The sequence below is a fragment of the Balaenoptera musculus genome, chromosome 16 (assembly GCF_009873245.2).
Source record: "Balaenoptera musculus isolate JJ_BM4_2016_0621 chromosome 16, mBalMus1.pri.v3, whole genome shotgun sequence".
In the NCBI taxonomy this organism is placed as follows: domain Eukaryota; kingdom Metazoa; phylum Chordata; class Mammalia; order Artiodactyla; family Balaenopteridae; genus Balaenoptera; species Balaenoptera musculus.
Window position 1 is genome coordinate 16213630 of NC_045800.1, and position 27826 is coordinate 16241455.

At 48.6% G+C, this 27826-nt stretch overlaps 2 protein-coding genes across 14 annotated transcripts in view; one reads left to right on the forward strand and one right to left on the reverse strand.

Moving 5' to 3' along the window:
* AFAP1L2 (actin filament associated protein 1 like 2) overlaps window positions 1-6177 on the forward strand; it is a 100110-nt gene extending 93933 nt beyond the window's left edge. For 6 of the 13 annotated variants that reach the window (XM_036829050.1, XM_036829057.1, XM_036829060.1 and 3 more), the window contains 6 exons: window positions 1225-1464; window positions 1549-1723; window positions 2018-2173; window positions 3630-3844; window positions 3962-4084; window positions 4975-6164. In XM_036829050.1, coding sequence (XP_036684945.1) covers window positions 1225-1464; window positions 1549-1723; window positions 2018-2173; window positions 3630-3844; window positions 3962-4084; window positions 4975-5001 — 936 coding nt within the window. In that variant the 3' untranslated portion in view covers window positions 5002-6164. Of the gene's footprint in view, window positions 1-1224; window positions 1465-1548; window positions 1724-2017; window positions 2174-3629; window positions 3845-3961; window positions 4085-4974 lie in introns of all 13 variants that reach the window. The other 7 variants (XM_036829062.1, XM_036829053.1, XM_036829063.1 and 4 more) reach the window with 5 other exon arrangements.
* Window positions 6178-10277: 4100 nt separating this feature from the next.
* VWA2 (von Willebrand factor A domain containing 2) overlaps window positions 10278-27826 on the reverse strand; it is a 60347-nt gene continuing 42798 nt past the window's right edge. The window contains 13 exon segments of the mRNA XM_036829064.1: window positions 10278-10605; window positions 11268-11456; window positions 11459-11616; window positions 11618-11768; window positions 11771-11809; window positions 12862-13105; window positions 13108-13211; window positions 13214-13423; window positions 13945-14052; window positions 15637-15692; window positions 25068-25200; window positions 25765-25831; window positions 25833-25899. Coding sequence (XP_036684959.1) covers window positions 10433-10605; window positions 11268-11456; window positions 11459-11616; window positions 11618-11768; window positions 11771-11809; window positions 12862-13105; window positions 13108-13211; window positions 13214-13423; window positions 13945-14052; window positions 15637-15692; window positions 25068-25200; window positions 25765-25831; window positions 25833-25899 — 1699 coding nt within the window. The 3' untranslated portion in view covers window positions 10278-10432.

The window sequence follows — 27826 nt, forward strand, 5'->3', positions numbered from 1 at the left end:
TGTTTGTTTGTTCTTTAATTCTTCTAGGTCTTTGTTAATCATTTCTTGCATCTTCTCAATCTTTGCCTCCATTCTTATTCCAAGGTCCTGGATCATCTTCACTATCATTATTCTGAATTCTTTTTCTGGAAGGTTGCCTATCTCCACTTCATTTAGTTGTTTTTCTGGGGTTTTTTCTTGTTCCTTCATCTGGTACATAGCCCTCTGCCTTTTCATCTTGTCTATCTTTCTGTAACTATGGTTTTTGGTCCACAGGCTGCAGGATTGTAGTTTTTCTTGCTTCTGCTGTCTGCCCTCTGGTGGTTGAGGCTATCTAAGAGGCTTGATGGGAGGCTCTGCTCTTGTGGTGGTTTTGATTCGCATTTCTCTAATAATTAGTAATATTGAGCATCTTTTCATGCGCCTGTGAGCCATCTGTATGTCTTCTTTGGAAAAATGTCTGTTCAGGACTTCTGCCCATTTTTTGATTTTTTTATATTGAGTTGTATGAGCTATTTATATATTTTGGATATTAACCCCTTGTCGGTCATATCATATGCAAATATTTTCTCCCATTCCATAGGCTGTCTTTTCATTTCATCAGTGGTTTCCTTTGCTGTGCAAGAGCTTTTAAGTCTAATTAGATCTCATTTGTTTATTTTTCCTTTTATTTCTTTTGCCTTAGGAGACAGATCCAAAAAAATATTGCTATGATTTATGTCACAGAGTGTTCTGCCTATGTTCTCTTCTAGGAGTTTTATGGTTTCAGGTCTTACACTGAGGTCTTTAATCCATTTTGAGATTATTTTTGTATATGGTATGAGGAAATGTTCTATCTCATTCTTTTACATGTAGCTGTCCAGACACCATTAGCCTTTGAGGCTCATAGCTGAGGTGCAATAATCACCCTGACAGCAGGTTTCCTTCACTGGGCATGGGCCTCTGTGCTAAGGGCTTCTGTGGGTTATCTCATTTAATCCCAGCCACCTGATAGGGAGGTACTACTAGTCTCTTCTCTCCAGATGAGGAAGTGAGGTCGGGAAGATGAAGTACTGTCTCCTGGGTCCCCCAGCTCTTGAATGGCAGACCCAGGCCTTCTAACTCCAGCTCAGCAGGAGGTTCCCTGGGAAGGAGGCCCTGCGAACTCCGGCACAAGGAAGGGGACAGGAGACCTGCGGCAGGGCCCCCTCAGAGCCCAGGGAGCCGAGGCAGTGGAGAAAGCCCCCCCGTCTCTTCCCTATGCAGGGGGAGGCCCCTGAGGAAGCTGCTCCTGCAACAGGTGCTCCGAGTGAGCCTGACCCCGACCGCGTATACCTGGACCTCACACCCGTCAAGTCCTTCCTGCACGGCACCGGCGGTGCACAGGCCCGGGCCCCCTCGCCCACGCCGCCCCAGCCGGACCCTCCGGCCGAGGCCCTCCCTGCAGACCTGAACCCCACCCCCGATGAGCCCCTCGTAAAGTCTCCAGAGAACCCCGAGTTGCAGGTACAGAGGGTCCCCCAGCAGGTGAGCTGGCCTCAGCTTCTGGGGTGCCTCGGCCAGCTGGGTCCTGTTTGCTTTCTCCCAAAGCAGATGCAGCAGGGGAGTCAGGAACCTAAGGAGCCGTCCCTGGGAATCACGGCAGTCAAAATCCAGACTGAACAGCAGAAGATCTCCTTCCCACCGAGCTGCCCTGACACTGTGCCCGTCGCCCCAGCCGGGGCCAGCCCACCTGTGAAAGACAGGTTGAAGGCAACCAATGCAGGTGCCTGTGCTAGATAAGAGTTGAAGGTTTTAGAAAGGGCTTGGAGAAGTTAGCCCAATTCCCTCCCTTTCAGATGAGGAAACAGAGGCTCAGAGAGGTGAAGGACTTGCCCAACGTCACACAGCAAAGAAAGGGTGGGCCCCATTTCCTTTTCCGTCCGTGCTAGGCCGGCCTGGCATCCAGCTCTAATGTACTACCAAAGCCCTGGGTTCCGTCTGAGCTTGTGGAGTGGGGTGGGACAGCCCTCAGGGGCCAGCCTGGCTGACCCGGGGGTTCCCCTCTCTGGGTCTGTAGAGATCAAACTCGGCAAGAACAGGACAGAAGCCGAGGTGAAGCGGTACACAGAGGAGAAGGAGAGGCTTGAGAAGAAGAAGGAAGAAATCCGTGGGCACCTGGCTCAGCTCCGGAGGGAGAAACGGGAGTTGAAGGAGGCCCTGTTGAAGTGTACAGGTAAGGGGCCCCCCAGCAGAGAGGGCCCGCGGAGGGGCCTGGGCTTTCCGGGGGACGAATCCGGATCTGTGCACCTGGGCTGCAGCCCCGTCAGCCTTTGGCACTGGTGGATGCTCTCTGCAAAGCCCTCCCCCTCCAGCCTGTCTGAAGGGTCGCTGTCCTGTACCAGGACGTAGTTGGAAAAGCTGGTGAAAGGAGGAAGTTCTCCAAAAATTATGTGTTTAGACCTGAAGTGTTTGATTCTCACTTAACACAAATGAATATTTCTTGGCCCATCTTCTAATGCAGTGCCAAGGTCTTTTCCTGCCATCTGGGCTGGCTGACGGGAGCCCCGGGTCATGGTTTCCACATTAACCACATCTCTAATGCCTCATCTGGTCGTTTCTTTACAAGCACCTTAAGTTTGTGTTCATTTTAAAGAAATGTGAATCCTTGTAGATTATTTTCCAAGTCATCCTCTTATCATTCTTCAGCCGTTTCCTAGCACCTTGTCTCTCCCAAGACCTTTCAGCAGCATTTGACTTCGTTTTCAGAGAGTAACTCTGGGCTCAGTTAATATTTAAACTGCAGACTCACACTAACAAACAGGTTTGGGCGCTCTGGGAAGCTTATAACATGCTCTCTGGGAAGCTTGTAACATGATTGGTGGCGGAAGGTCATGGGGGCACAAAGTGACCCCCTGTTTTTTTTTGTTTTTGTTTTTTTTTAACATTACATCTTTATCGAGAGAGAATTCACAGACCATACGATAACCCATTTACAGGTGGTTTTCAGTATATTCACAGAGTTGTGCAGCCATCACTGCAGTCAATTTCAGAACTTTCATCACTCCTCCTCATTAGCAGTCGCTCATGCTCAGGATTCTATATTGAACACATGTGGTACCATCCTCTCCTCTAGCAGCGAGCTCCTAGGATTGACTCTTCGTAAGTCGTCATTTCTTGGTGCTACAGGACCAACCTGAGAACTCCAGGGTGAAGAGGGAAGCATAAAACAGGGCTGAGAAGGTGCCAGGGCTGAGGACCACTGCTCCACTAGGCCCAGGGAAGCAGCACACGCCAGAAGGATGGGGGGAACCGTGTGGGGCAGGTTGCAATGGCCCAGCCATCCTCCAAGGGTCATTAATAAAGCTTCTCTGTCCCTTTGGGGTCGCTGTCACAATAGCAGGTATCCAAACAACTGAGAGTCTCTCTACCAGAAGGGACTTTAGGACTCTGGTTCGGGCCCTCTTGTGAAGGCAGAGCTCTTCTTCCAGGGCCTCCCCAGCCTCTGTGGAGTGCGGACACAGGACCTGGGCTGGGAGGCCGCCCACTACACAGAGGCCCATCCCAGCCCTGAGTGTTGGAGCCAGAGCTGTGGTCCGGGGCCACTTGGGGTCCCGTTCCGGCAGAGCGTGTGCGAATCCTGCCTCCCCCCTGGTGGGGCTTTTGGCTGAAGGGCTGTTTGTTCCCTGCAGCCGACTGGCTTCTCTCTGCAGACAAGGGGGCGGCGGCCGGCCTGGAGGAGAAGCTGAAGGAGATCGACGAGGAGTGCAGGGTGGAGGAGCGCAGGCGTGTGGACCTGGAGCTCAGCATCGTGGAGGTGAAGCACAGCCTGAAGAAGGCCGAGGCCGGGCCCGTGACGCTGGGCACGACCGTAGACACCACCCACCTGGAGAACGTGAGCCCCCGCGTGAGTTCGGGAGCCGCATTCCTCTGAGCTGCTTGCAGGGCCTCCTGGAACGGGCTTGGGGACGGGGTCACCCCTCCCCGCCCTGAACTCAGCCCTCCCTCTCTCCTGTCACCACAGCCCAAAGCTGCCACCCCGACTCCTGCCCCGGACTGTACCCCAGTCAACTCCGCAACCGCGCTCAAGAACAGGCCTCTGTCCGTCATGGTCACGGGCAAAGGCACCGTCCTCCAGAAAGCCAAGGTAAGCGGTCATTCCCGGCCTCCTTCAGGGCCACGGGTGGACAGCAGAACTGTCACTACAGCGGGGGCCCCCTTCTGATGCGGGTGGCACTTTCACTGCTTCGAGTGAGTGCTCTGCTCTCAGCAGGAAGGGGCAGGGGCGGGGGCTTTGCTGTGTCTTTCTTTGGCATTGACCAACCAGAAAGGTGCTTGCGCTTGGTTCAGTGTCCTTACCAGTCAGCCTGAGGGCGCGTGAATCCCTGCACTGCCCGCCACGTGATTATCAGTAGAGTCCGGGGGAGAGCTGCAGTTCAGAGACAGACTGGGGCTGGACAGTTCTCCAATTAAAAAAAACCTCAGTGACTCTGAAGGACTTCTGCCATGAAAACTAAAGAAGCAGATTCAGACAGGTGACGGATTTGCCTAAAGCCATCCGGCCAGCTGGTGGCAAAGGCTCAGTAAGGCGTAAACAGGGAGCCGATGCCACTGCTGGGTTTTTCCCCTGAGGGCTAGACAGAAAGTGTTATGAATCCTTGACTCATTTATACAGTAAAGAGCGTGCCTAGAGCTGCCTGTGTTTTTGGCAAACTCTGCTCCTTATTTTTATCCTGCTTATTACCTGCAGGAGATATTTTGAGGCACCTGCACCAATGACTAAGTATTAAATCCGTGCACGCACATGAGCCACTGCCACCTCACTGCCACGGCAGACATCACTCACCCCCCTCTCTGCTGCTCCATGGCCTCAAAATCTCTGAACACGTGCTCTAAGCAGTGGGGGACACACAGGGGTTGAACCTTACTTAATTGGCGTCTCTATTCCTAGCTTCTTCTAGGAATAGGTAGGTTGGCTACAGAGGAAAACTAACTTTCTTCTTTTGGGGGGATGCTGGTGTTTGAATGGTACCCTAGGAATGGGAGAAGAAAGGAGAAAGTTAGGAAACAAACTTCATCTAGAGACTCTGCTGTCAATACGGACCTTGGTGACAATCCTGCTTCGTTACAGTCTTCGTTAAAGCAGCAACTCTGTAAAAGGGTGAGTCTGTTTACAAGGAAAAGGAAGGACTGGGGTTCTATGAATGGAAAACTTCAGCTAAGAGGAGGCTCTGTCCCTTCGCGGGGCCAAAGGAAATAATACGACAACAAAAAAGACTTTTTTGGAGACCTAAGTCTATTGGTTGTAAACATTACATTGCTGTATTTAGGGGTATTCTGTGTTTCTTCCTTGAAGTTTTCAGCAATTGCCTTATCAAGGTTTTTAAGTGAAAAGATTCTGATGTGGAGACTTTGGTGGAAGAGAAAAATTAAGGTAGTAGGGCCCTGTCCCACTGATCACATGGCTTTGGTGATTGAGAAGGTCTAAACTCCTGACTGTCATCTCCTATCTGATTCTTAGCAGTGTCAGGGGTTAAACCGTCCTTGTCTTCAACTGTGTAAAACCATCTATGGTTTTTTGAGAAATGGTAACGGGGAAAACATTTGGGACCAAGCTGAGGCACTGTTCCCAGTAAATTAAGGACTTTTTTTCAGGCTAAAGCAGGCCAGAACCAATTGCTTTTAAATAAAATTTTAAGTGATGCTGTATTACATAGAAAAAAAGATGTTTAAAATCCTGTAATTTAGAACAGTGAAAAGTGTCTTTTGAGATTTAACTGACATTTTACATTACCATAGAAACAAGATTACCCTGTGTTTACAGATTCAGTCCTGTGGTGAAGTGATTTTTAAGAGAAGAGTTATTTAATATAATGTTCTCTTAGTCCCTGTTTTTTTAAGTTGTGCTCTATGTCCAGGCCCTTTCCAAGAAAAAAGGGGCGAATTTTGTTTCTGGTGGTCTCTTTCTTCTCTTAAAATTGGCAGTGCTGTTCTTTGTGTTGACCGTTCTTCTCTTCTGATGGCACTGGTTAACACCGGTTGGAACATATCACCTATCATCTCTCAGCCTCATTTCTGGGGGTTCTGAATCAGAGTTCTTTAACACTGGTTCCTGAGAACTAAAGGTCTTTTGAGTCTTATTGTCTTTCTAATCCCAGGGCATTTATTTCCTTTGTCATAAACACTTGGTGTCCCAAGTGGGTTAGTTTTTTTTTTTTTTTTAATAAAACGTTAATTGTATTTTCTTGTATTTCATGGAACGACTTGGGGCAAGGCCTGGTAGACTTCTACTTCAAGGGGGGAAACATCATGGTTATTTATGCACTGAACTTCAAACTATGTGCAGTAAAAACTGGTAGAACTACAAGGTGGGATCTTAGCAGGAGACTTTAAGCCTCCTTAAATCAAGTAGCATAGGTAAGGCTGAAAGAAGATTTTAATAGTAAAATTAACACAAGGGAAACATCTTTAGAAGCTGATCATACATAAGTGACTGAAAGTCAGTACTCCTCCTAGAAATTAAACACACTCCTAAATAATTCTTGGGGGGGGGAAAAAGGTACCAATACCTGGAAAGTTGCCTTAGTAGTAGTAATTAAGTTTATAGCATAAACATGCTGGTTTTAAAAATGACAAAACCAAATTTCTGGCTCATTGAAAAGGCGAATACAATAAAAAGACAGCCTAGGGCAGTATTAAATGGCAGAACTGAAAAGGAGGCCTTAAGTACAGATACTGACAAGACTTTTTAAATTATAAGAAAGAAAACACTATGAATATAGCAGCTTGAACGTTTGAGGACTATATATTTTTCATTTTAGAAAGTTAGAATTTTGTATCAGAGCTATGCTAACACACATTGCAAAAGAAAAGCAAACAATCTCATTTTTGAACACAGATGAAAAAAAGCTTTAAAATATTGGCAAGTGAAATTCAACAGTGCTTAAAGAATCAGGTATTGTGACCAGACAGCATTCATCCAAGAAATCAAAGGTGGTTCAACAACTGAAAATATACTAATGGGTAATTTATCATATTAACCGATTAAATGTGAAAAAACATCTTCTGAAAGGAAGCAGAAAAGCAAACCACAAATCTCAACACTCCTAATAAACACTCTTTGTAAGCTAGGAATAGAAGTAAACATTCCTTACCAAGTAATCCACAGAAAATAACATATAATGATGAAAAAGTCCCTTCAAGTCAAGAACCAGATGCATGCTGTCACCACTACTTTTTAAAACATTATTATGAAGGTTCTAGACAATGCAAGATGACAAGAAAAAGCAGTATAAGATTTCAAAAGGAAGAGACAAACCTGTTATTACTTCTAAATGCTATCTTTCTAAAAAAGCAAGAGAATCAAATAATCAACTATTAGAACTAAAGCATTTAGCAAGTTGGCTGGAATAAGGATCATTTGGAGAAAAAAAATATTTATGATCTATCTGTAGTGTTTAAGTTTTTCCAAGGAGAACATATTTATATATTACATGTGTAATTAAAAGCCAATTTATTTTAAAAGAAAGAAAATGGGTTGGCTGGGAAAAGATCACTTAAGGCTATCTTGTTAGGCATTCCCTCTGCCACTACTGGGACCCCAAAAGGGTTGAACTCTTCACACCTTCACTAGAAAAGGTAAAAAAGTTTCAAGGGCTGGGACCTAAAAATAGAAACAGTAAAGCCTTTGATATGTAAGCCCAGGGACCACAGTTTTGTGGGGGGTTTTTTAAGTCCAATTCAAATGGGACATCAAAATGTCAGCCCTGAACCAGACAAAAAGCCTACACTATGAAATGATTAAACTGCTGTTAATATAAAGACAAGGGGTTCATGTAAATTCAGACATCACCTATCAGCACCTGCCAGGTGGGCATGTGACGCTGCTCTGATGTCACCTTCTGCCAAGGCAAAAGCAATAATAGGAATGAAAATATCGCCTTGAACGCAGTGCTCAGCACACAGGACTTTTTAACGTCTAACAGAAGCATGGTGATGACCTGTCAAGTACTTTTCTTGCACCAGAAATCCTAAAGTTCTTAAAGCTAAGCAGTACTTAAACCAAGGTAGCCTTGAATGTTTGCCTGTAAAACATCACATTAAGGTATTTACTTTAAAAATAAAAACTGTGATAAAGTATTTGGATTTAAATCAGAGATCTACAAAGGCTTCTACCAAAAACCCAACTCCCAACACGACCACCCAGGGGGAGAATTGATTCCTAAATACTGTGGGGTAAGGAAATATCTGGTTCATCAGAAAATATTCCAACTAAGCCTCTTTGCCATTTAGGTACAAAAACTCCTGTTAAATAAATAACCAACATTACTTCTTGAAATATTCCTTTCAAAACCAGGTCTAAAAAAAAAAACCTAAAACCAAGCAGCATAAGATCTACGCCTAAAAAAACAAAACTCCTCCAAGTTTCTTTGTTCTATATTGATTGAGTTTAAGAATTCTACTCCTGGGGCTTCCCTGGTGGCGCAGTGGTTAAGAATCCGCCTGCCAATGCAGGGGACATGGGTTCAAGCCCTGGTCCGGGAAGATCCCACATGCCGCAGAGCAACTAAGCCCGTGCGCCACAACTACTGAGCCTGCGCTCTAGAGCCCATGAGCCACAACTACTGAGCCCACGTGCCACAACTACTGAGCCCGTGAGCCACAACTAGTGAAGCCCGTGTGCCTAGAGCCCATGCTCCACAACAAGAGAAGCCACTACAATGAGAAGCCTGTGCACTGCAACGAAGAGCAGCCCCCACTCACCGCAACTAGAGAAAGCCCGTGTGCAGCAATGAAGATCCAGTGCAACCAAAAATAAATTAATTAATTAAAAAAAAAAAAAAAAAAGAATTCTACTCCTTTCTGCCCCCAAAGGGCAGAGTAAGACAAGCACTCAAGAAACACCCCGCAATTAACCCTCCTAAGTAAAGGCTGAGAAGCCCCTCGAAGGGAATGCTGCCCAGTGCCCAGGCCCAGCTCACGTGGCCCCTCGAGACCAGGGCTGTTTGCACACTCAGTCCCTCCCCCAAGGGCAAACAGCTGCTTAATCAGTCACCTTCCAGTCTGGGGCCTTTCCAACTCCCAGACGCGGATCCAGTCACCAAAACAAGTCACAAATGCCACTCAAGCCCCTTTTCAAACTAAGAATGAATCCATCTGGGACATCTTAGGAGAAAGATGTGTTTAAAGGTCCACCCTCTATCTTGAAATGCCATCACGTCAGGGGTCCGAGTGACACTCTCGTCACTGCCTTCTGTTGGGCATGACTGTTCCAACAACGTTCTACTTAGCATCTGTTGTGGGAAAAGTGAGCTTCAAACAGGCCATCAAAAGCCTCCAGGTTCCTCTGTTCCTCCTCAGGGGAAAGGTGGCAGATGACACCAGCTCAGCAGCGCTCAACTAGGTCAGCAAAGTAAGTACTTACACCTGAAGAGTTTTCAACATCGTCGTTAGGGGGGAAATCAGCTGCTACCGCGTCCCTAGGCAGCAGTGTCTGCAGCTGGGCCCTCTCTTCGCCCTGGGTCAGGAGAGTGGGCAGGAGGGTTCCGGACAGGGCTGAAGGCAGACACGCAAAGGACCCCACGAGACGGGATGCTCCGCTGAGGGCAGGCCCCCTTTCAGCGCCCAGGGGACCCAGGCCTCCTTGGTAGCAGCTGGGAGGGGGGCAGCTGCTGCCCTCCTGCAGGCTCTCGGCTGGGGCCACGTGTCTTGGGGGCGTCTCCTCTCAAGGCCCCTGGGAAAGAAGTGAACTTTGAGGACACGAGGAGTGTCTGAGTCCTCTTCTCAACCAACTAGCTGCCTCACGGGCCCCATCATGCCTTGCTCTTACTCCGTAAGCCAAGGAAGAGGTGCCCCTCACATCACGCCTGGTATCGGGAAGCCCACCTCTACCAGTGCCTGAAAACCCGGGGCTCCAATGGGAATCATCCTCTGGCTGCCGCTGCTGTTCTAACTTTAAATGCACGAACAGCGGCCCCAGGTGGGCCAGAGTGCTGCCCGGCAATCACTCTCTACGTCCTTACTCTAGTCCCCTTCTCCCCTGGACAGTTACTAGTTCTCTTCCCTCCTCAACCCCCGTGTCTCCCCATCCTCACTGTCAGCTGAACAAACAGAAACGCTCGGAACTCCCACCAACTCCCACCGCCACATGTACCCACCCACCTGTACCCGTGCCCACATCCTCTGCCTGCCTTCCAGTTACGCCGGGTCCACTTGCTCCTCCCTCCCAGTCATCAATTTTCATCAATTAGAGTGTGCTCAGCACCATCCAATACACTACGTGCTGTACTTATCTGCTGTCTCCCTCACTAGAATGGAAGCTCCACGAGGGCAGAGATTCTCTCTGTCCTGCTTCCTGCTCTGTTCCCCGCACCTAGAATGGCACCTGGGATGTAGGAGGCACCCACTAAATGTTTCCTGCATGAACGAACAAATGATTGATTCCTTCCACTGATGCCCTAGAGCCTCCTTTGGCTGTGGCCCTGGGGCTCAGGACTCAGAACAGCACCCCAGCTCCCGAGTGCACACAGGCGCCCCACTCACGGCTCTCACAGTGCGGGCCCTCCCGGCCATCCCGGCACTCGCAGCGGTAGCTCCCGTTGTGCAGGACGCAGGTGCCCTCGCTCATGCACAGACTGGGTGTGCAGAGGTTAACTGGCCGCTTGGCTTCTGCAAGGGAGCACGTGCCAGCAGACCCAGCCTGGGCTGGCCCCAAAGACCCCGCTCTAAGGAAGCCCAGTACAGAGGCGAGGCCACCAGAGCAGAGTCTTACACATCTTAGTGGCTCCATGGGCCTTTGAGCCACAGGTTAGTGGGGCCCCATACCACATAGCCGGTCAAAGACCCGACTTCCACCCAGCGTTCCTACCCGTGTACAGAGACTCCCTCTCTCGGACGGGCCGTGCACACAGCAGTGCTTATTGTTATTATTATGGCCACATGCTTTTTAAAGAGTGGAAAGGATGTCACTGGCAAAAGGAAGGCTTGGAGTCAGGCTGTCCTGGCTGTGTCTGCTCCTACCAAGGTCAGTGCCAACCCGGGGTCCTATGCGTATCCTAATGACGTCTTCTTTTTAAGTGGGGTGCACACGTTCTCAAGTTTGGGAAGAGGTGCCTGTGTTAAATTCTCTGCACCTTAAATGTCAAATGGGGCCAGTTGTGCATACCTCCTGCAGAGTTTTGTGTGAGTGTGGCACTTAGCATAAAGCCCGGCATGTGGAAAGCGCCCGGCAGTTGGGAGGAGTTGCTGTCCCTGTAATGATGTACATGAAGGCTCGGGCTGAGGTCCTCCCTTGGAGGCGGCCCCGAGGGTGTGGATCGCCCCCCACTCACCTCTGCATATCCACTCGATGAACATGTCCTGGTGGTGCCTCAGGTCTGCGTAGGCTGCCACGTGGACCAAGGAGTCCCAGGGACCTGTGACCCTCCACAGTGCCTCCCTCAGGACGGGCCCCATGCCCATCACCAAGACAGAGACGCCGCTGTCCCTAAGCTTCTGGGCAGGGACGGCCACGTCCTCTGCCCCCTCCCACACGTGACCACCACTGCAGCCTTGGGGACACCAGGCCGGGCGCCCCTCCGGACCGTCATCACCTTGTCACAGATGTGCAGCAAGGCCATGCCTGCCGAGCCCACCCCACCCAGGTAGGGGGCCTGGCTCCTGGCCTGCAGTGCTACAGTGCCGGGGGTCCAGCCCAAAGGCTGTCTGGACCCGGCCGCCATACACCACCAGGCCAATCTGTGTCACGTCAGGGCTCACGTCAAACCGGAGGGCACAGCTTCTCACGAAGCTCTGCATCTGGGCGAAGTCCTCGGGCCCCACAGAGGCCGAGGCTCCAACATGAAGACCAGGTCCAGCGACTGGCCCTGGCAGCCTGTAGAACAAGCAGAGTGGACCTCAGGGGGCAGCAAAGTGAGGACTGTGCTGGGGTGAGCGGAGCCCAGGTCAGCCGGTCTGCTGTCTGTCCACTGCAGTATCCGTCCTCCACCCTCTCCTAGAATGGCAGCAGGACACGTGAATGCTCAGCTAGACCACATTCCTAGCCTCCCTGGCAGCCGGGTGTGGCCACATGACAAGTTCTATATAGTGGGTTGTGATTGCAAGTAATTGTGCAATTTCCAAGTTATGTCCTCAAAAGGAAGCTGCTTGCCTTCCACTTCCCCTCTGCCCTCTTCCTGCTGTCTGAGAAACAGTGACCCTGAAGTCAGAGGTGGAACCACAAGATAGCCAAGCCACGCTGCTGGGCGCCCTGGGCGCTCACCTCTGAACTGTTATGTGAGAGGAATAAACGTCCACCGTGTGTAAGCCACTGAGCTCCGGGGCCTCATCTGTGCCGTTACGGAGCGCCCTCCGTGTGCCGTGCACTGTATACAAGGCACTAATTATACCGTGTGGACAAGACTGCCAATGCCCGTCCCTGATGGGCTGACAAACATGGAACCAACAAAGAATTACAAACTACGTGAGCAGCCACGGAGGAAAGGAGCAGGGTGCTGTGAGAGGGACCAGCAGGGGCGACATGGGTGGGCAAGGGTGGGGTCAGGGCTCCTCTGAGGAGCGACATTTCAGCTGAAGACTGAAGATTCAGAACTCCTTATTAACAATAATAAATAAATAGCAATACCTACCATTCTGAGCGTACATTCTGAGCTTACTGTGTGCTAGTGTGTATGTTGCTTGTCTTATTTAACCCTCACAAAAGCCCCTCTGGAGGTACTACTATTAGTCCAATTTTACTGACCAGTAAAGCGAGAAGTTACTCATCACAAGGCTAGCGTAGAGAAGAGTAGGGCTGTGCTTGCGGCGCCCAGTACAGGCCCTGGTTAAGTCGCTACCAAAGGGAGGAAGGGCCTGCCGCTGGCCAGCTGGCCCCCGGGTCGGGCGAGGCTGGCCCGCAGCTGGCGCCGGTGCAGGACTGGTCCTTACCTGGGCGCTGCTGGCTGCACCGCTTTCCCCGCAGCTTCGGGATTTGGCCGAACAGGTCCTGCGGGCCGGCGTAGATCATGACGTGCTCCGGGCTGCCCGTGACCTCCTCCAGCTCCGCCCGCACGGCCTTGCTGCCCACGCCCAGCAGGAGCAGCTCCCGGGCCCTGGCGAAACGCGCCGGGCCGGGCACCTGGTCCTGAGAGCGCGCCTCGGTCATCAGGACCACAGCCCTGGCAGGGCCGGTCCAGGCCCGTTCCGGGAGCAGCGCTCCGCCGCCTACCGCAGGGCCCGTTCTGTCAGGGCGGCACCACCACCGAAGGGCAGGTCGTCAAGGCTCCCGACCAGGTCCGCACGTCCCGGTACTCGCCCACAGTCATGGCCACGGCCAGCTCGGCGCCGTAGTGGGCCACGCCCATGCGTGCCCGGGAGTCCTCGCTCAGCGCCGCCGGCACGAACCGCTTCACGGAGGCCTTGGCCCGCAGGAAGCCCTCCGGGGTGGCAGCCACTGAGCCGGCCAGCGGGAAGAGCACGTCGGCTCTGCACTCCAGGCTCAGCTTCGGGGCTGCCAGGATCACAGCGGCCGTCACGCTGTGGAGCACGCAGACCACTGTCCCACCCGGGACCCCCCCCAGCCGCCACGTGGAGCCGGAGCCGCCTCCCTCCCAGGAGGGAGATGGGACACTGACACAGAGGCTTCAGGGCCTAGTGACCAGTGCAGGTCACAGGGTTAGACACGGCCGGACACAGAGCTCCCTGGCTCCTACCAAGTGTCTCCAGCTCACCACTCTTTCAAAAGAAAAATAGAATCTATAACTTTTTCCCATTATGGTTAGTGCTTCTTGTGTCCTGTTGGAGAAATCTTTGTCTACCCCAAGATCATGAAGATACGCTCCTATGTTTTCTTCCAGAAGCTTCACAACTTTGCCTTTTGCATTTAAATGTATGATCCATCTGGACTTGATTTTTTGTGTAGCTTGTGAGGTAAGGAGTCAACAGACATATTTTTTTCCCATGTAAGTCTCCAATTGACCCAGCACTACAGTTTTTAAAAGGTTACTATTGGGAAGTCCTGTGCACACGTACCGCAGTCAGCCTCCCCTCCAAAGGCCGGCAGGCAGAGGCAGTGGTACCTGTCCAGTCCTTCTGGAACACACGTGCCTCCATTCTGGCAGGGCTGCGAGTCACAGGGGCCTATCAGAGAGATGCCTGTTAACAGCCTGGCACATCAGCCCAGAGATGTGAAGGGGTTTGGCTACCCTGCCCCACCAGGGCCCAGCCCCTTCCTTTCCCCAGATGCACTAGGAAATTAGTCTCAACACCTGTAGCAAAGAGGAAAAGGAAAGCAAATGAGGTACGTAAGGCGGGGTTAGGGTGTAGGTGGTAACAGACACTCAATGGTGGGCTCAGTAAGGCCCCCTGTGAATTACAGGCTCACTTGGGGATCTGCCAGTGGGATCTGGCTCCTGGCTCTGATACTGGGAACACGTGTTATGGACTGAATTTCTCCCCTCCACCTCCAAATTTATATGTAGGAGTCCAAACCCCCAATACCTTAAAAATGTTAATCTATTACTTGGTGGGCACATGATTGTAATTAAAGTATACACTTCTGGAAGGTAGGAGTTATCGAGGGTAACTCTGGGCTCCTAGGCCAGCAGTTCTGTCAGTTGGAGTTTCATGCAAACAACTGAGGGCTCATTAACAGCACCAACAGTGGCCTTTAACTGAGCAGCTATTATGGGGCCAGGTATTGTGCTAAGCGCTACACATGTATGATCTCACTTCACTGATACAACTGGATGAAGCAGGTACTGTGAACTGCCATGTCACAGATGAGGAAGCTGAAACCTGACGAACAGAAGTCACGTGCTGAAGGTCAGCTACTTGGAAAGTGGCAGAGCTGGGACTCAAACACAGGTCACTCTGGTTCCAAAACCATAAGTCCTTGAGCTTTAATTTCTGAGCAGAAACAACCCCACTTTCAGTTCCTCCCATGTGTCAGAGACCAGCCACGTTGGAACTTTAAAATAAGATGCCCGAAGGATCACCTAACCCCAGGCAGGAAGCACCATCCTGCCTGCACACAAAGCCTCTGGCTCTGCTTTCGAGGGACGGACTCCCGACCTCATCAGGAGTAGCATATCCACACAAGCACTGATGCCAAGACACTTCAGTGTGATTTCTGTGCTCCTGGGTCAGTGAGATGCACTAGACCCCGCGGTGAGGAGCAGTAAGGGCCCATTGGGAAGCCAGGCTGCATGATCTTAATGGTGTTGAAAAGTCCTCCTGTTTGCTTGGGACTTTGTAGCTGATGAAGCACTTTGGTGGACATCACCTACTGAATCTTCCCTAGGATCCCTTGTATGGTACCCCCTATCAACCAGAGCAGGGAAATGGGGAGTCCAGACATGGGGCAAACGTTACCCCATTTTACAGAGGAGGAAAGTGAGGCTCAGGTATCTTGCCCTGAGTTTGGTGCTAGATGTGAGGCTTTCTGTCTGCACAGCTGGGGCTCAGTGCACGCCCTGCTCTGCCTCTTGTCAATGCAAGGGGCCCTGGTTAAGGAAGTAATTCCAAAGCCTTCACTCCCTTTCTCAGTGAAAATATACCACTGAGCAAGGGAGGCATGAGTATGGCATGAGCAGAGGAAATGCCTGTCCCTGTACCCTGGAGCTCGGTCCAACCCCACCCGCCGCCCCAGTATACATGCCCCTTTGGGAGCCAGCCTAGTCCCAGGGCCAGAAAGAAGAGGAGAATCCAAGAGGCAGACTGTACCTGGGCGGGTGGTCCTGTAGCAGGTGGCAGGGTGGGTTAAGAACACTCTCTTCCAGCTACAACCCAAGGAAACAAATGGTAGAGATCAAAGGTTTAACAGGAGAGGGTATTTAAAACACTAAAAGCTGACACAAGATGCCAATGCAGAAGCAAGTCAAGAAAGACTTGGTTCTTTTTTTTTTCCTGATTCTACCCAACTTTTATCTGCACATAGAGTAGGAAATGTTTCAAACTACTCAATTAAAAAAAAAAAGATAATGGAAGCTGGCTATCATGTCAGAAATTAGAGATATCTGTGTTCAATACTCTGAACTACAGCAACAGCTTTCTATTACGAGTTACTTTCTGGGGCCAGCACAATGAGTGGGGGGTGGGAAATACTGGGATTAGGCAACTGGATTCTGGTTATGTGACCCCAGGCAAGTTACTTTCCTTCTCTGGTCTTCCGTTCCCTCTTCTATATAGCAACTCTGTAGTTTTCAACTGTGTTCCTCAGAGCCTCAGTGGAGAGGGAAGGGGACTGTCCAGGGCTCCTCCAGTGCCCCAGCCCCACCTCCCCACCCCAAATGTGCTTTTCCTGGTCTGCATAACAAGTGTCCATACGAGGCTCCGTAGCTCAGGAGGATTTGCAAACCACCGGCTGGTCTCAATGACCTCTGAGGTCGGTTTGAGTGACAACCTTCTGTGACAACACAAGGGCCACCATTCCTGTGCTGGCTTCCATGCTCCAGCCGTCCCCATCGTTACTTCAAGTCCTCGGCTACTTGAAGAGACAGCAGTCTCCTCTTCCAGATGGGGAAATGGGTTCAGGGCTGAATTAAGTTGCCCAAAGTCACACGGTTACCAGAACACAGCAGAGCTGGGATCCGAACTCCACCTCCCACTCCAAAGCCCATGCATCCTGCCCTCTGGGCCTCGCCCCCTGGCTCTCCTGAGTCTGTGGGGCGATGGGCCGACCATAGAGGAGGGGGTCCTCGTCCCTCAGGCAGAAAGCCCTCCTCTTGGCTGGCAGCAGCTCCATGGATGGCCTCATCTAAGGAGATTCTCTTGGGGCCTTCGTGACAAAGTTCTCTAAAACTTGCCAAAGAGCATTTCTCCTGGTGAGATCCCACCCAGGGCTGCTCACCTCAGGGGCAGGCTAATTGGGCTCACCTCTAGGGCAGGGGCTTTCGTGAGGCAAAACATCCACTTGGGATAAAAGCCAAGTCAGACATCCACAGAAAGATAGACAAGATGAAAAGGCAGAGGGCTATGTACCAGATGAAGGAACAAGATAAAACCCCAGAAAAACAACTAAATGAAGTGGAGATAGGCAACCTTCCAGAAAAAGAATTCAGAATAATGATAGTGAAGATGATCCAGGACCTCGGAAAAAGAATGGAGGCAAAGATCGAGAAGATGCAAGAAATGTTTAACAAAGACCTAGAAGAATTAAAGAACAAACAAACAGAGATGAACAATACAATAACTGAAATGAAAACTACACTAGAAGGAATCAATAGCAGAATAACTGAGGCAGAAGAACGGATAAGTGACCTGGAAGACAGAATGGTGGAATTCACTGCTGCGGAACAGAATAAAGAAAAAAGAATGAAAAGAAATATGAAGACAGCCTAAGAGACCTCTGGGACAACATTAAACACAACAATATTCGCATTATAGGGGTCCCAGAAGGAGAAGAGAGAGAGAAAGGACCCGAGAAAATATTTGAAGAGATTATAGTCGAAAACTTCCCTAACATGGGAAAGGAAATAGCCACCCAAGTCCAAGAAGCGCAGCGAGTCCCATACGGGATAAACCCAAGGAGAAACACGCCAAGACACATAGTAATCAAATTGGCAAAAATTAAAGACAAAGAAAAATTATTGAAAGCAGCAAGGGAAAAACAACAAATAACATACAAGGGAACACCCACAAGGTTAACAGCTGATTTCTCAGCAGAAACTCTACAAGCCAGAAGGGAGTGGCATGATATACTTTAAGTGATGAAAGGGAAGAACTTACAACCAAGATTACGCTACCCAGCAAGGATCTCATTCAGATTCGATGGAGAAATCAAAAGCTTTACAGACAAGCAAAAACTAAGAGAATTCAGCACAGCAAACCAGCTCTACAACAAATGCTAAAGGAACTTCTCTAAGTGGGAAACACACGAGAAGAAAAGGATCTACAAAAACAAACCCAAAACAATTAAGAAAATGGTCATAGGAACATACATATCAATAATTACCTTAAACGTGAATGGATTAAATGCTCCAACCAAAAGACACAGGCTTGCTGTATGGATACAAAAACAAGACCCATATATATGCTGTCTACAAGAGACCCACTTCAGACCTAGGGACACATACAGGCTGAAAGTGAGGGGATGGAAAAAGATATTCCATGAAAATGGAAATCAAAAGAAAGCTGGAGTAGCTATACTCATATCAGATAAAATAGACTTTAAAATAAAGAATGTTACAAGAGACAAGGAAGGACACTACATAATGATCAAGGGATCAATCCAAGAAGAAGATATAACAATTATAAATATATATGCACCCAACATAGGAGCACCTCAATACATAAGGCAACTGCTAAGAGCTATAAAAGAGGAAATCGACAGTAACACAATAATAGTGGGGGACTTTAACACCTCACTTACACCAATGGACAGATCATCCAAAATGAAAATAAATAAGGAAACAGAAGCTTTAAATGACACAATAGACCAGATAGATTTAATTGATATTTATAGGACATTCCATCCAAAAACAGCAGATTACACGTTCTTCTCAAGTGCGCACGGAACATTCTCCATGATAGATCACATCTTGGGTCACAAATCAAGCCTCAGTAAATTTAAGAAAATTGAAATCATATCAAGCTTCTTTTCTGACCACAATGCTATGAGATTAGAAATGAATTACAGGGAAAAAAACCGTAAAAAACACAAACACATGGAGGCTAAACAATACGTTACTAAATAACCAAGAGATCACTGAAGAAATCAAAGAGGAAATCAAAAAATACCTAGAGACAAATGACAATGAAAACACAACGATCCAAAACCTATGGGATGCAGCAAAAGTAGTTCTAAGAGGGAAATTTATAGCTATACAAGCCTACCTCAAGAAACAAGAAAAATCTCAAGTAAACAATCTAACCTTACACCTAAAGGAACTAGAGAAAGAAGAAAGAAGAACAAACAAAACCCAAAGTTAGCAGAAGGAAAGAAATCATAAAGATCAGAGCAGAAATAAATGAAATAGAAACAAAACAATAGCAAAGATCAATAAAACTAAAAGCTGGTTCTTTGAGAAGATAAACAAAATTGATAAACCATTAGCCAGACTCATCAAGAAAAAGAGGGAGAGGGCTCAAATCAATAAAATCAGAAATGAAAAAGGAGAAGTTACAACAGACACCACAGAAATACAAAGCATCCTAAGAGACTACTACAAGCAACTCTATGCCAATAAAATGGACAACCTGGAAGAAATGGACAAATTCTTAGAAAGGTATAACCTTCCAAGACTGAACCAGGAAGAAATAGAAAATATGAACAGACCAATCACAATCACTGAAATTGAAACTGTGATTAAAAATCTTCCAACAAACAAAAGTCCAGGACCAGATGGCTTCACAGGTGAATTCTATCAAACACTTAGAGAAGAGCTAACACCCATCCTTCTCAAACTCTTCCAAAAAATTGCAGAGGAAGGAACACTCCCAAACTCATTCTATGAGGCCACCACCAACCTGATACCAAAACCAGACAAAGATATTACAAAAGAAGAAAATTACAGACCAATATCACTGATGAATATAGATGCAAAATTCCTCAACAAAATACTAGCAAACAGAATCCAACAACACATTAAAAGGATCATACACCATGATCAAGTGGGATTTATCCCAGGGATGCAAGGATTCTTCAATATATGCAAATCAATCAATGTGATACACCATATTAACAAATTGAAGAATAAAAACCATATGATCATCTCAACAGATGCAGAAAAAGCTTTTGACAAAATTCAACACCATTTATGATAAAAACTCTCCAGAAAGTGGGCACAGAGGGAACCTACCTCAACATAATAAAGGCCATATACGACAAACCCACAGCAAACATCATTCTCAATGGTGAAAAACTGAAAGCATTTCCTCTAAGATCAGGAACGAGACAAGAATGTCCACTCTCACCACTGTTATTCAACATAGTTTTGGAAGTCCTAGCCACGGCAATCAGAGAAGAAATAAAAGGAATACAAATTGGAAAAGAAGAAGTAAAACTGTCACTGTTTGCAGATGACATGACACTATACATAGAGAATCCTAAAGATGCTACCAGAAAACTACTAGAGCTAATCAATGAATTTGGTAAAGTTGCAGGATACAAAATTAATGCACAGAAATCTCTTGCATTCCTATACACTAATGATGAAAAATCTGAAAGAGAAATTAAGGAAACACTCCCATTTACCACTGCAACAAAAAGAATAAAAATACCTAGGAATAAACCTACCTAGGGAGACAAAAGATCTGTATGCAGAAAACTATAAGACACTGATGAAAGAAATTAAAGATAATACCAACAGATGGAGAGATATACCATGTTCTTGGATTGGAAGAATCAACATTGTGAAAATGACTATACTACCCAAAGCAATCTACAGATTCAATGCAATCCCTATCAAGTTACCAATGGCATTTTTTTACAGAACTAGAACAAATCACCTTAACATCTGTATGGAGACACAAAAGACCCCGAATAGCCAAAGCAGTCTTGAGGGAAAAAAACGGAGCTGGAGGAATCAGACTCCCTGACTTCAGACTATACTACAAAGCTACAGTAATCAAGACAATATGGTACTGGCACAAAAACAGAAACAGAGATCAGTGGAACAAGACAGAAAGCCCAGAGAGAAAGCCATGCACCTATGGTCAACTAATCTATGACAAAGGAGGCAAAGATATACAATGGAGAAAAGACAGTCTCTTCAATAAGTGGTGCTGGGAAAACTGGACAGCTACATGTAAAAGAATGAAATTAGAACACTCCCTAACACCATACTCAAAAATAAACTCAAAATGGATTCGAGACCTAAATGTAAGACCGGACACTATAAAACTCTTAGAGGAAAACATAGGAAGAACACTCCTTGACATAAATCACAGCAAGATCTTTTTTGATCCACCTCCCAGAGTAATGGAAATAAAAACAAAAATAAATGGGACCTAATGAAACTTCAAAGCTTTTGCACAGCAAAGGAAACCATAAACAAGACGAAAAGACAACCCTCAGAATGGGAGAAAATATTTGCAAACGAATCAACGGACAAAGGATTAATCTCCAAAATATATAAACAGCTCATGCAGCTCAATATTAAAGATCAAACAACCCAATCCAAAAATAGGCAGAAGGGCTTCCCTGGTGGCACAGTGGTTGAGAATCTGCCTGCCAATGCAGGGGACATGGGTTCGAGCCCTGGTCTGGGAAGATCCCACATGCCGCGGAGCAACTGGGCCCGTGAGCCACAACTACTGAGCCTGCGCGTCTGGAGCCTGTGCTCCGCAACAAGAGAGGCCGCGATAGTGAGAGGCCCGCGCACCGCGATGAAGAGTGGCCCCCGCTTGCCACAACTAGAGAAAGCCCTCACACAGAAATGAAGACCCAACACAGCCAATAAATAAATAAATAATAAGTGTTTAAAAAAAAAAACAAAAAAAAAACAAAAATAGGCAGAAGACCTAAATAGACATTTCTCCAAAGAAGACATACAGATGGCCAAGAAGCACATGAAAAGCTGCTCAACATCACTAATTATTAGAGAAATGCAAATCAAAACTACAATGAGGTATCACCTCACACCAGTTAGAATGGGCATCATCAGAAAATCTACAAACAAATGCTGGAGAGGGTGTGGAGAAAAGGGAACCCTCTTGCACTGTTGGTGGGAATGTAAATTGATACAGCCACTATGGAGAACAGTATGGAGGTTCCTTAAAAAACTAAAAATAGATTTACCATATGATCCAGCAATCCCACTACTGGGCATATACCCAGAGAAAACCATAATTCAAATAGACACATGCACCCCAATGTTCACTGCAGCACTATTTACAATAGCCAGGTCATGGAAGCAACCTAAATGCCCATCGACAGATGAATGGATAAAGAAGTTGTGGTACATATCTACAATGGAATATTACTCAGCCATAAAAAGGAACGAAATTGGGCTTCCCTGGTGGCGCAGTGGTTGAGAATCTGCCTGCCAATGCAGGGGACACGGGTTCGAGCCCTGGTCTGGGAAGATCCCACATGCCACGGAGCAACTGGGCCCGTGAGCCACAATTACTGAGCCTGCGCATCTGGAGCCTGTGCTCCGCAACAGGAGAGGCCGCGATAGTGAGAGGCCCGCGCACCGCAATGAAGAGTGGCCCCAGCTTGCCGCAGCTAGAGAAAGCCCTCGCACAGAAACGAAGACCCAACTCAGCCAAAAATAAATAAATAAATAATAAAAATAAAGGAATTCCTTTAAAAAAAAAAAAAAAAGGAACGAAATTGAGTCATTTGTTGAGATGTGGATGGACCTAGAGACTGTCATACAGAGTGAAGTAAGTCAGAAAGAGGAAAACAAATATCATATATTAACGCAGGTATGTGGAACTTAGAAAAATGGTACAGATGAACCGGTTTGCAGGGCAGGAGTTGAGACACAGATGTAGAGAACAAACGTATGGACACCAAGGGGGGAAAACCACGGTGGGGTGGGGATGGTGGTGTGCTGAATTGGGCGATTGGGATTGACATGTATACACCGATGTGTAAAACTGATGACTAATAAGAACCTGCAGTATAAAAAAACAAACAAAAAAACAATACTAAACTTTCTTTGGGTTATTTGTATGGAAATATGTTAATATAAATGTTTCAGACATTACATGAAATTTCTAAAAATCTTATATGTTCTGGTATAATGTTATAAGTCATAATTCTAGTTATTATTTTAAAATGTATATCTCAGAAATAAATTTCCTTGTCAATTGCATTATTATGAACTTTCATCAAATCTTTAACTGTGGTCATTTTTAAGTCTTTTGTCATTTACAGACAGTTCTGGGTGTACTCTGATGCTTTTGCAAAAATGTTCCTATAAGAGGGTTTCATCTTCAAGGAATTCATGGAAAAGACTCTGACAAGTACAGGTTTCTGGTAACTGACTATACTGCTGAACTGAATGAATAAGCATTTCCAGAACTCTAATGGAAAACTGATGAATTCATAAAAGTGCTAACAAAAGATCAATATGAAAAAAAAATTAATTACATGGGACTGAGTGAACTGATGAGGATGATTATAATTTTTGTGACTTTCTGTTTGAATAAAAAAAAAAATCCCACAAGGACTCAGAAGCAAAAAATATACAAATCAATTTTCACTGCAAAGTAAAGGACCTGTTACAGTGGAGGATTACTGGACTGAATGTCAATATTATGACATAGTATGAGTGTGTTTCGTGTTTGGTAATTGCAATCATTGTTGCTTTTGTTGTGGTCATCCATTTACAATGCTTGGTGTCAGTTTATTTATCTCTTGTAAAAATAAAATACAGTGTGTGTGTGTGTGGAAAAAAAAAAAAAAAGCCAAGTCAACTACGAACTCAAGGGGTTGCTGAAATCAAAACTGTGCCAAGCTGCCAGCTCATTAAAGAGAACTCTTCTCCCCCTCCGTGTCTACTCCTCGTGACCTCATAAAACCACACGTCCTAGCCCAGAAAGCTCCACGGGCCCTGCCCTCCCTACCCAGGCCTACAGGAGCCAGCGTTGTTGAGCAGACACTATCCACAGGGCTTCGCCTGGGCCTGTACTCAGCTAGTCCCCCACCTCCCTCAGGTCTGGTCCCTGCCCACTCTAATTAAAACTGCAACCCTACCCTCTACTTACCCCACCCTGTCCCACCCCACATCCTTTCCCCTACTGCACTTACCACCACCTAGTAGTTCATTTAGGTATTCACTTTGTTCACTGCTGCCTCTTGCTCATGAGAGCAGATTTGTTTCCGAGACGCTCAGGCTGATTCCCCAGGACCTGGGGCAGTGCTGGGAACTTAGGAGAGCCTCCGTGAGTATTTCTTGAATGAGGGGATTGATGAAAAGCCTACTATATGCATTATTCTAGGAGCCTGCAATGTCAGTGCATTCTACGAATTAACTCGCTGCGTGCTCCTGACAATCCTCTGGGGCAGGTCCTGTTATCACCCACTTGCCGAATGTGGAAACAGACAGCGGGAGGTTCCCAGCTCACTAGTGGTGATGCCCCCAGCGTCTGAGCGCATAGCCATGAAGTGTCCTCTACCCACCAGCCTCTCCCAGGGCTCCCGGCTCTGGATGCCTCTGCCCACTGCTACCTGGTTCCCACATCTCTCGAGACTGCTCAAGCAACCCCTCCTCCATGACGTGTGGGGAGGACAGGCCCCATCCCAGCACTTGGGAGGCTCTCTGGACCACGAGCTTCTTGGGGCCGCGACTGTGCCTGCCTCCTCGCTGGACCCTGCCTGGCTCAGAGTGAGGACTTAAACATGTTCACCAGGGAATGAAGAACTACCTCCTTTCACTCGAAAGTGCAGGTTCAGAAGAGAGCCTCTAGTGGCCTCTGACATGGCACGAGGCCCCACTTCCTCTGAGCCACGTGGGGGGCACCGCCCTTCCCTGCTGAGATGGCGTTTGGACTCTGCAGCGACCCAACACGGCCCTCACGGCTTCTCAGCCGCTCCATCTCACTGCTGTGTGCGCTCTGATCTTATCGCTGAGGCCAGGCCAAGGGGCCAAGGCGCAGCTGGTTCAAACGCTACCCTGGCCCTCCAGAAAGGACTAGAGGGCGAGATCATGAGCTGCTGACCAGGTGCCACACTGGAGGTGGTCCGGATAAAGGGGGACAATCTGGGGGTCTGCGGGGCAGTGGCTGAGAGCCGGGCGGCAGGTGCTCTTGAATGCCTGAGCTCCGGTTCTGAAGAACCCAGCATTCTCCACGGCCTCCACAACTGGAATTCATCTAAGCATCTTAAGCCTCTTGCCTTGCTCAGCCCCCATACATATGGAAACTGGTGATCAGAGGGACCAAATTAGCAGACCACTATCCCAAGCCCAGACCACTGCCCTGTCAGACCAGCTTTTGGCTGATTTACCAGCCTTCAGAATGGCTGTGACCCAGGCCCTGGGCTCCTGGGCAGTGTGTCTAAAAGACTCTGACACTGAGTAGCTGTGCCCCTGCCTGGGTCCCCGGAGCTCTGTCCCTGCCTCCCTCCCAGGTCTCCTCCGATCCCTGTCACACACTCCACAGCCAAGGCCCCGGAGAGCCGCTCTCCCTGCAGCCCATGAGCACTTGGCCCTCCCCGCCCAGGCCCTGCCCGCAGGCTCTGACCCCACACCTTGTGGACAAACCTGGAAAAGGGACAGAGCGCAGCCAGCACGGCCTTGGTCCCCCGAGATCCCCTCCAGCACGGGGCCTGGCCGGCAAGCTGCCTGACCATCTCCAGCGTCCTGCGCTCACAGGGCTGAGGCTGGACCTTGCAGTCTGTCTGTGTCCACCGTGCATACCCGAGGCAGGGAAGACAGGGTTACGCCTCCTTCCTCCGCCCGTGGGCCCACCACCCTCAGCCCTGGCTCTTCCCCGGCAGAGTACACAGGGGAGGAGCAGCCGGTCTCCGAGCACCTCCTCTGCACAAGCCCCGCCCCACACCGCTCGTCCATCCTATGCACACGTGCACCTTCTGTACAACGTACTTCACTCTCGCTCCTGGATGGAGGCCGACGAAGATGACAGGGAACACGGGGATCTCACCCCCAGATGAGGCCTCCCTGTGCCGACAGCAGGGGAGGGGACCCCACCGGATCTGAGCCTCTCCACCCCATGTGACAAGTTCGGAATTCCCAGCCTGGAACCCCACAGGGCCTGACACAGGGCGGGAGAACAGAGCAGAGTGCCCCAGGGTCGGGGCTGCTGGGCTCCATTCCTCTCCCCTCCCTCTCAGGGGGACCTCCCGAGTCCTGACCTCCGGCCTTGGGGAACCCTCCTCACCCCCAGCCCGCTTCCATACAGGCGAGGCCACTCCTTTCCACACGAAAAGGCCTTACTCACCCGGAAAGGCAATGGTGCACGTGGCAGAGCCGCTGAGGGTGCTGGAGAGGCCGTGGGCGGCGTCCCCCCAGCTGCTCGGCCATCAGCACGTGCTGCCCCCTTGGCTCGCTGGCCAGCGTGCGCGGCTCCTCCCACCTGTGCCCCGAGCCCCCGGCCGAGAAGTTACAATGGCTCATCGCCCCGCACTCACCCCCCTCCTATCCACCCGCCTCCTAGACGCTGGGCTCCCTGTGGACAGCCCCGCCACCCACTGATGCAGGAGCCACAGAGCTGTAACCTCATCCACCTAGGACGCAGGTAAGGTCTAGAAGTGAAGCACAGAAGGACCTTGAGGATGCTCAGCCATGGTCATAACGTGCACACGCTGCAGTCCACGAACTTCCTCAGAGGAGAGCCTCACACTCAGACCGTCGGCTCTTATTTGAGACAGCGTCCTAATAGATTTAGTCGTCGGGTTTTGCAACCCATAGCTGATGAGAAAAATTTAACCAGAGGGCTTCCCTGGGGGCACAGTGGTTAAGAATCCGCCTGCCAATGCAGGGGACACGAGTTTGAGCCCTGGTCCGGGAAGATCCCACATGCTGTGGAGCAACTAAGCCCGTGCGCCACAACTACTGAGCCCGAGTGCCACAACTACTGAAGCCCGCGCGCCTAGAGCCCGTGCTCTGCAACAAGAGAAGCCACCGCACCGCAACGAAAAGTAGCCCCTGCTCGCCGCAGCTAGAGAAAAGCCCGCGCGCAGCAACGAAGCCCCAATGCAGCCAAAAATAATAAAAAAAAAATTTAACTAGAAAGGAAATGAAGGAAAGTGGTTCTAGGTGACAGCAAGAGAAGAACAAACAGGGACAGCTAGTAATAGAAGAAAAAAAAATCCTGAAGAATTATAAATAGTGGCAATAAGAACTCACAGGCCAGCAACATGAGGCCGTGTAGAGGCAGGAGCTGGCATAGTTCGACAACCAGAGGGCACTGTTAGTGTCCAGAACAGAAATGCTGTGGGGGATGATGACCGTAGGGCATGAAGAAAGGGTTAAATGATGCTGAGAAACCTGTTTTTAAGAAGACAAGGCAGTCAGTGACACATCTAGAATCCTGCCTATCAAAAATTCATCAAAATAGACCACGGCTTGGCAATACAGCAAAACCTTCATGCATCTCTAAACCTCCTAATGTCAAGCTCCCCATTCTCCTCTGAAGCCACAGAAACCAGACACTTTGCCCAGCACCTAGGACAGCGCCTGGCACACAGAGGGGCTTCTCAGTTCCGGACTCACATTAGCATTGAGTGGGCAGCTCTACCGGGCCGCACCCTTTGCTCTCCCGGCCCCCAAACAGACCTTCTTAAAAGCTCCCTGAGTAATTCAGATGCTCAGCCAGAGTTGAGAACCGTCAGAGAAGGGGCTCAATATACACTAAAAGGGGGAAAGAGTTTGAACAGGCAACAGTCTTTAATCTCACACTGCAGTGGTTCTCAGACTTTGGCGGCATCAGAATCACTGAGGGGCCAGAAAAACCACAGATTGAGGCCCCTTGCCCCAGAGTTTTGGATCCAGTGCAGCAGGGCCTGAGTGTGTGCATTTCTAGCAAGCTCCCCGGTAATGCTGACACTGCTGGTCCAAGGAACACACCTGGAGAACCACTGGTCAACAGCGAGCTGGCCTCTTACTAGGAGTGGGGAGGGGTCAGGCAGGCCTGGAAGTCCAACAGGCTTTCTCAGCAGCCTCCTGTGTCTGCAGCTCAGGCTTTCATATCTGAGCCGTGCCCCCTCTTCTGAGCAATGGCTTCTTGATTTCCCTACACTAGGGGTGCTTAAAGTATGGTGTGTGGGCCAGTGAAGAGCTCCAAACTGTTTCACCCTGATTCAGAATCCGGTAAGTATAGACACCAAGCATTTAGAAACTAATCGTACAGCAACTTGACAGATTCATTTTATGTCTGTTGGGTCAAATAATAAATATCTGAGTTTCTATTTTGTTTTTATTTCATCTTTCTAGTAACTCATTTTTATTGTATTTTTTAAAAAAAGTATCAGTTCACGATGGATTAGAAAAAAAAACAAACT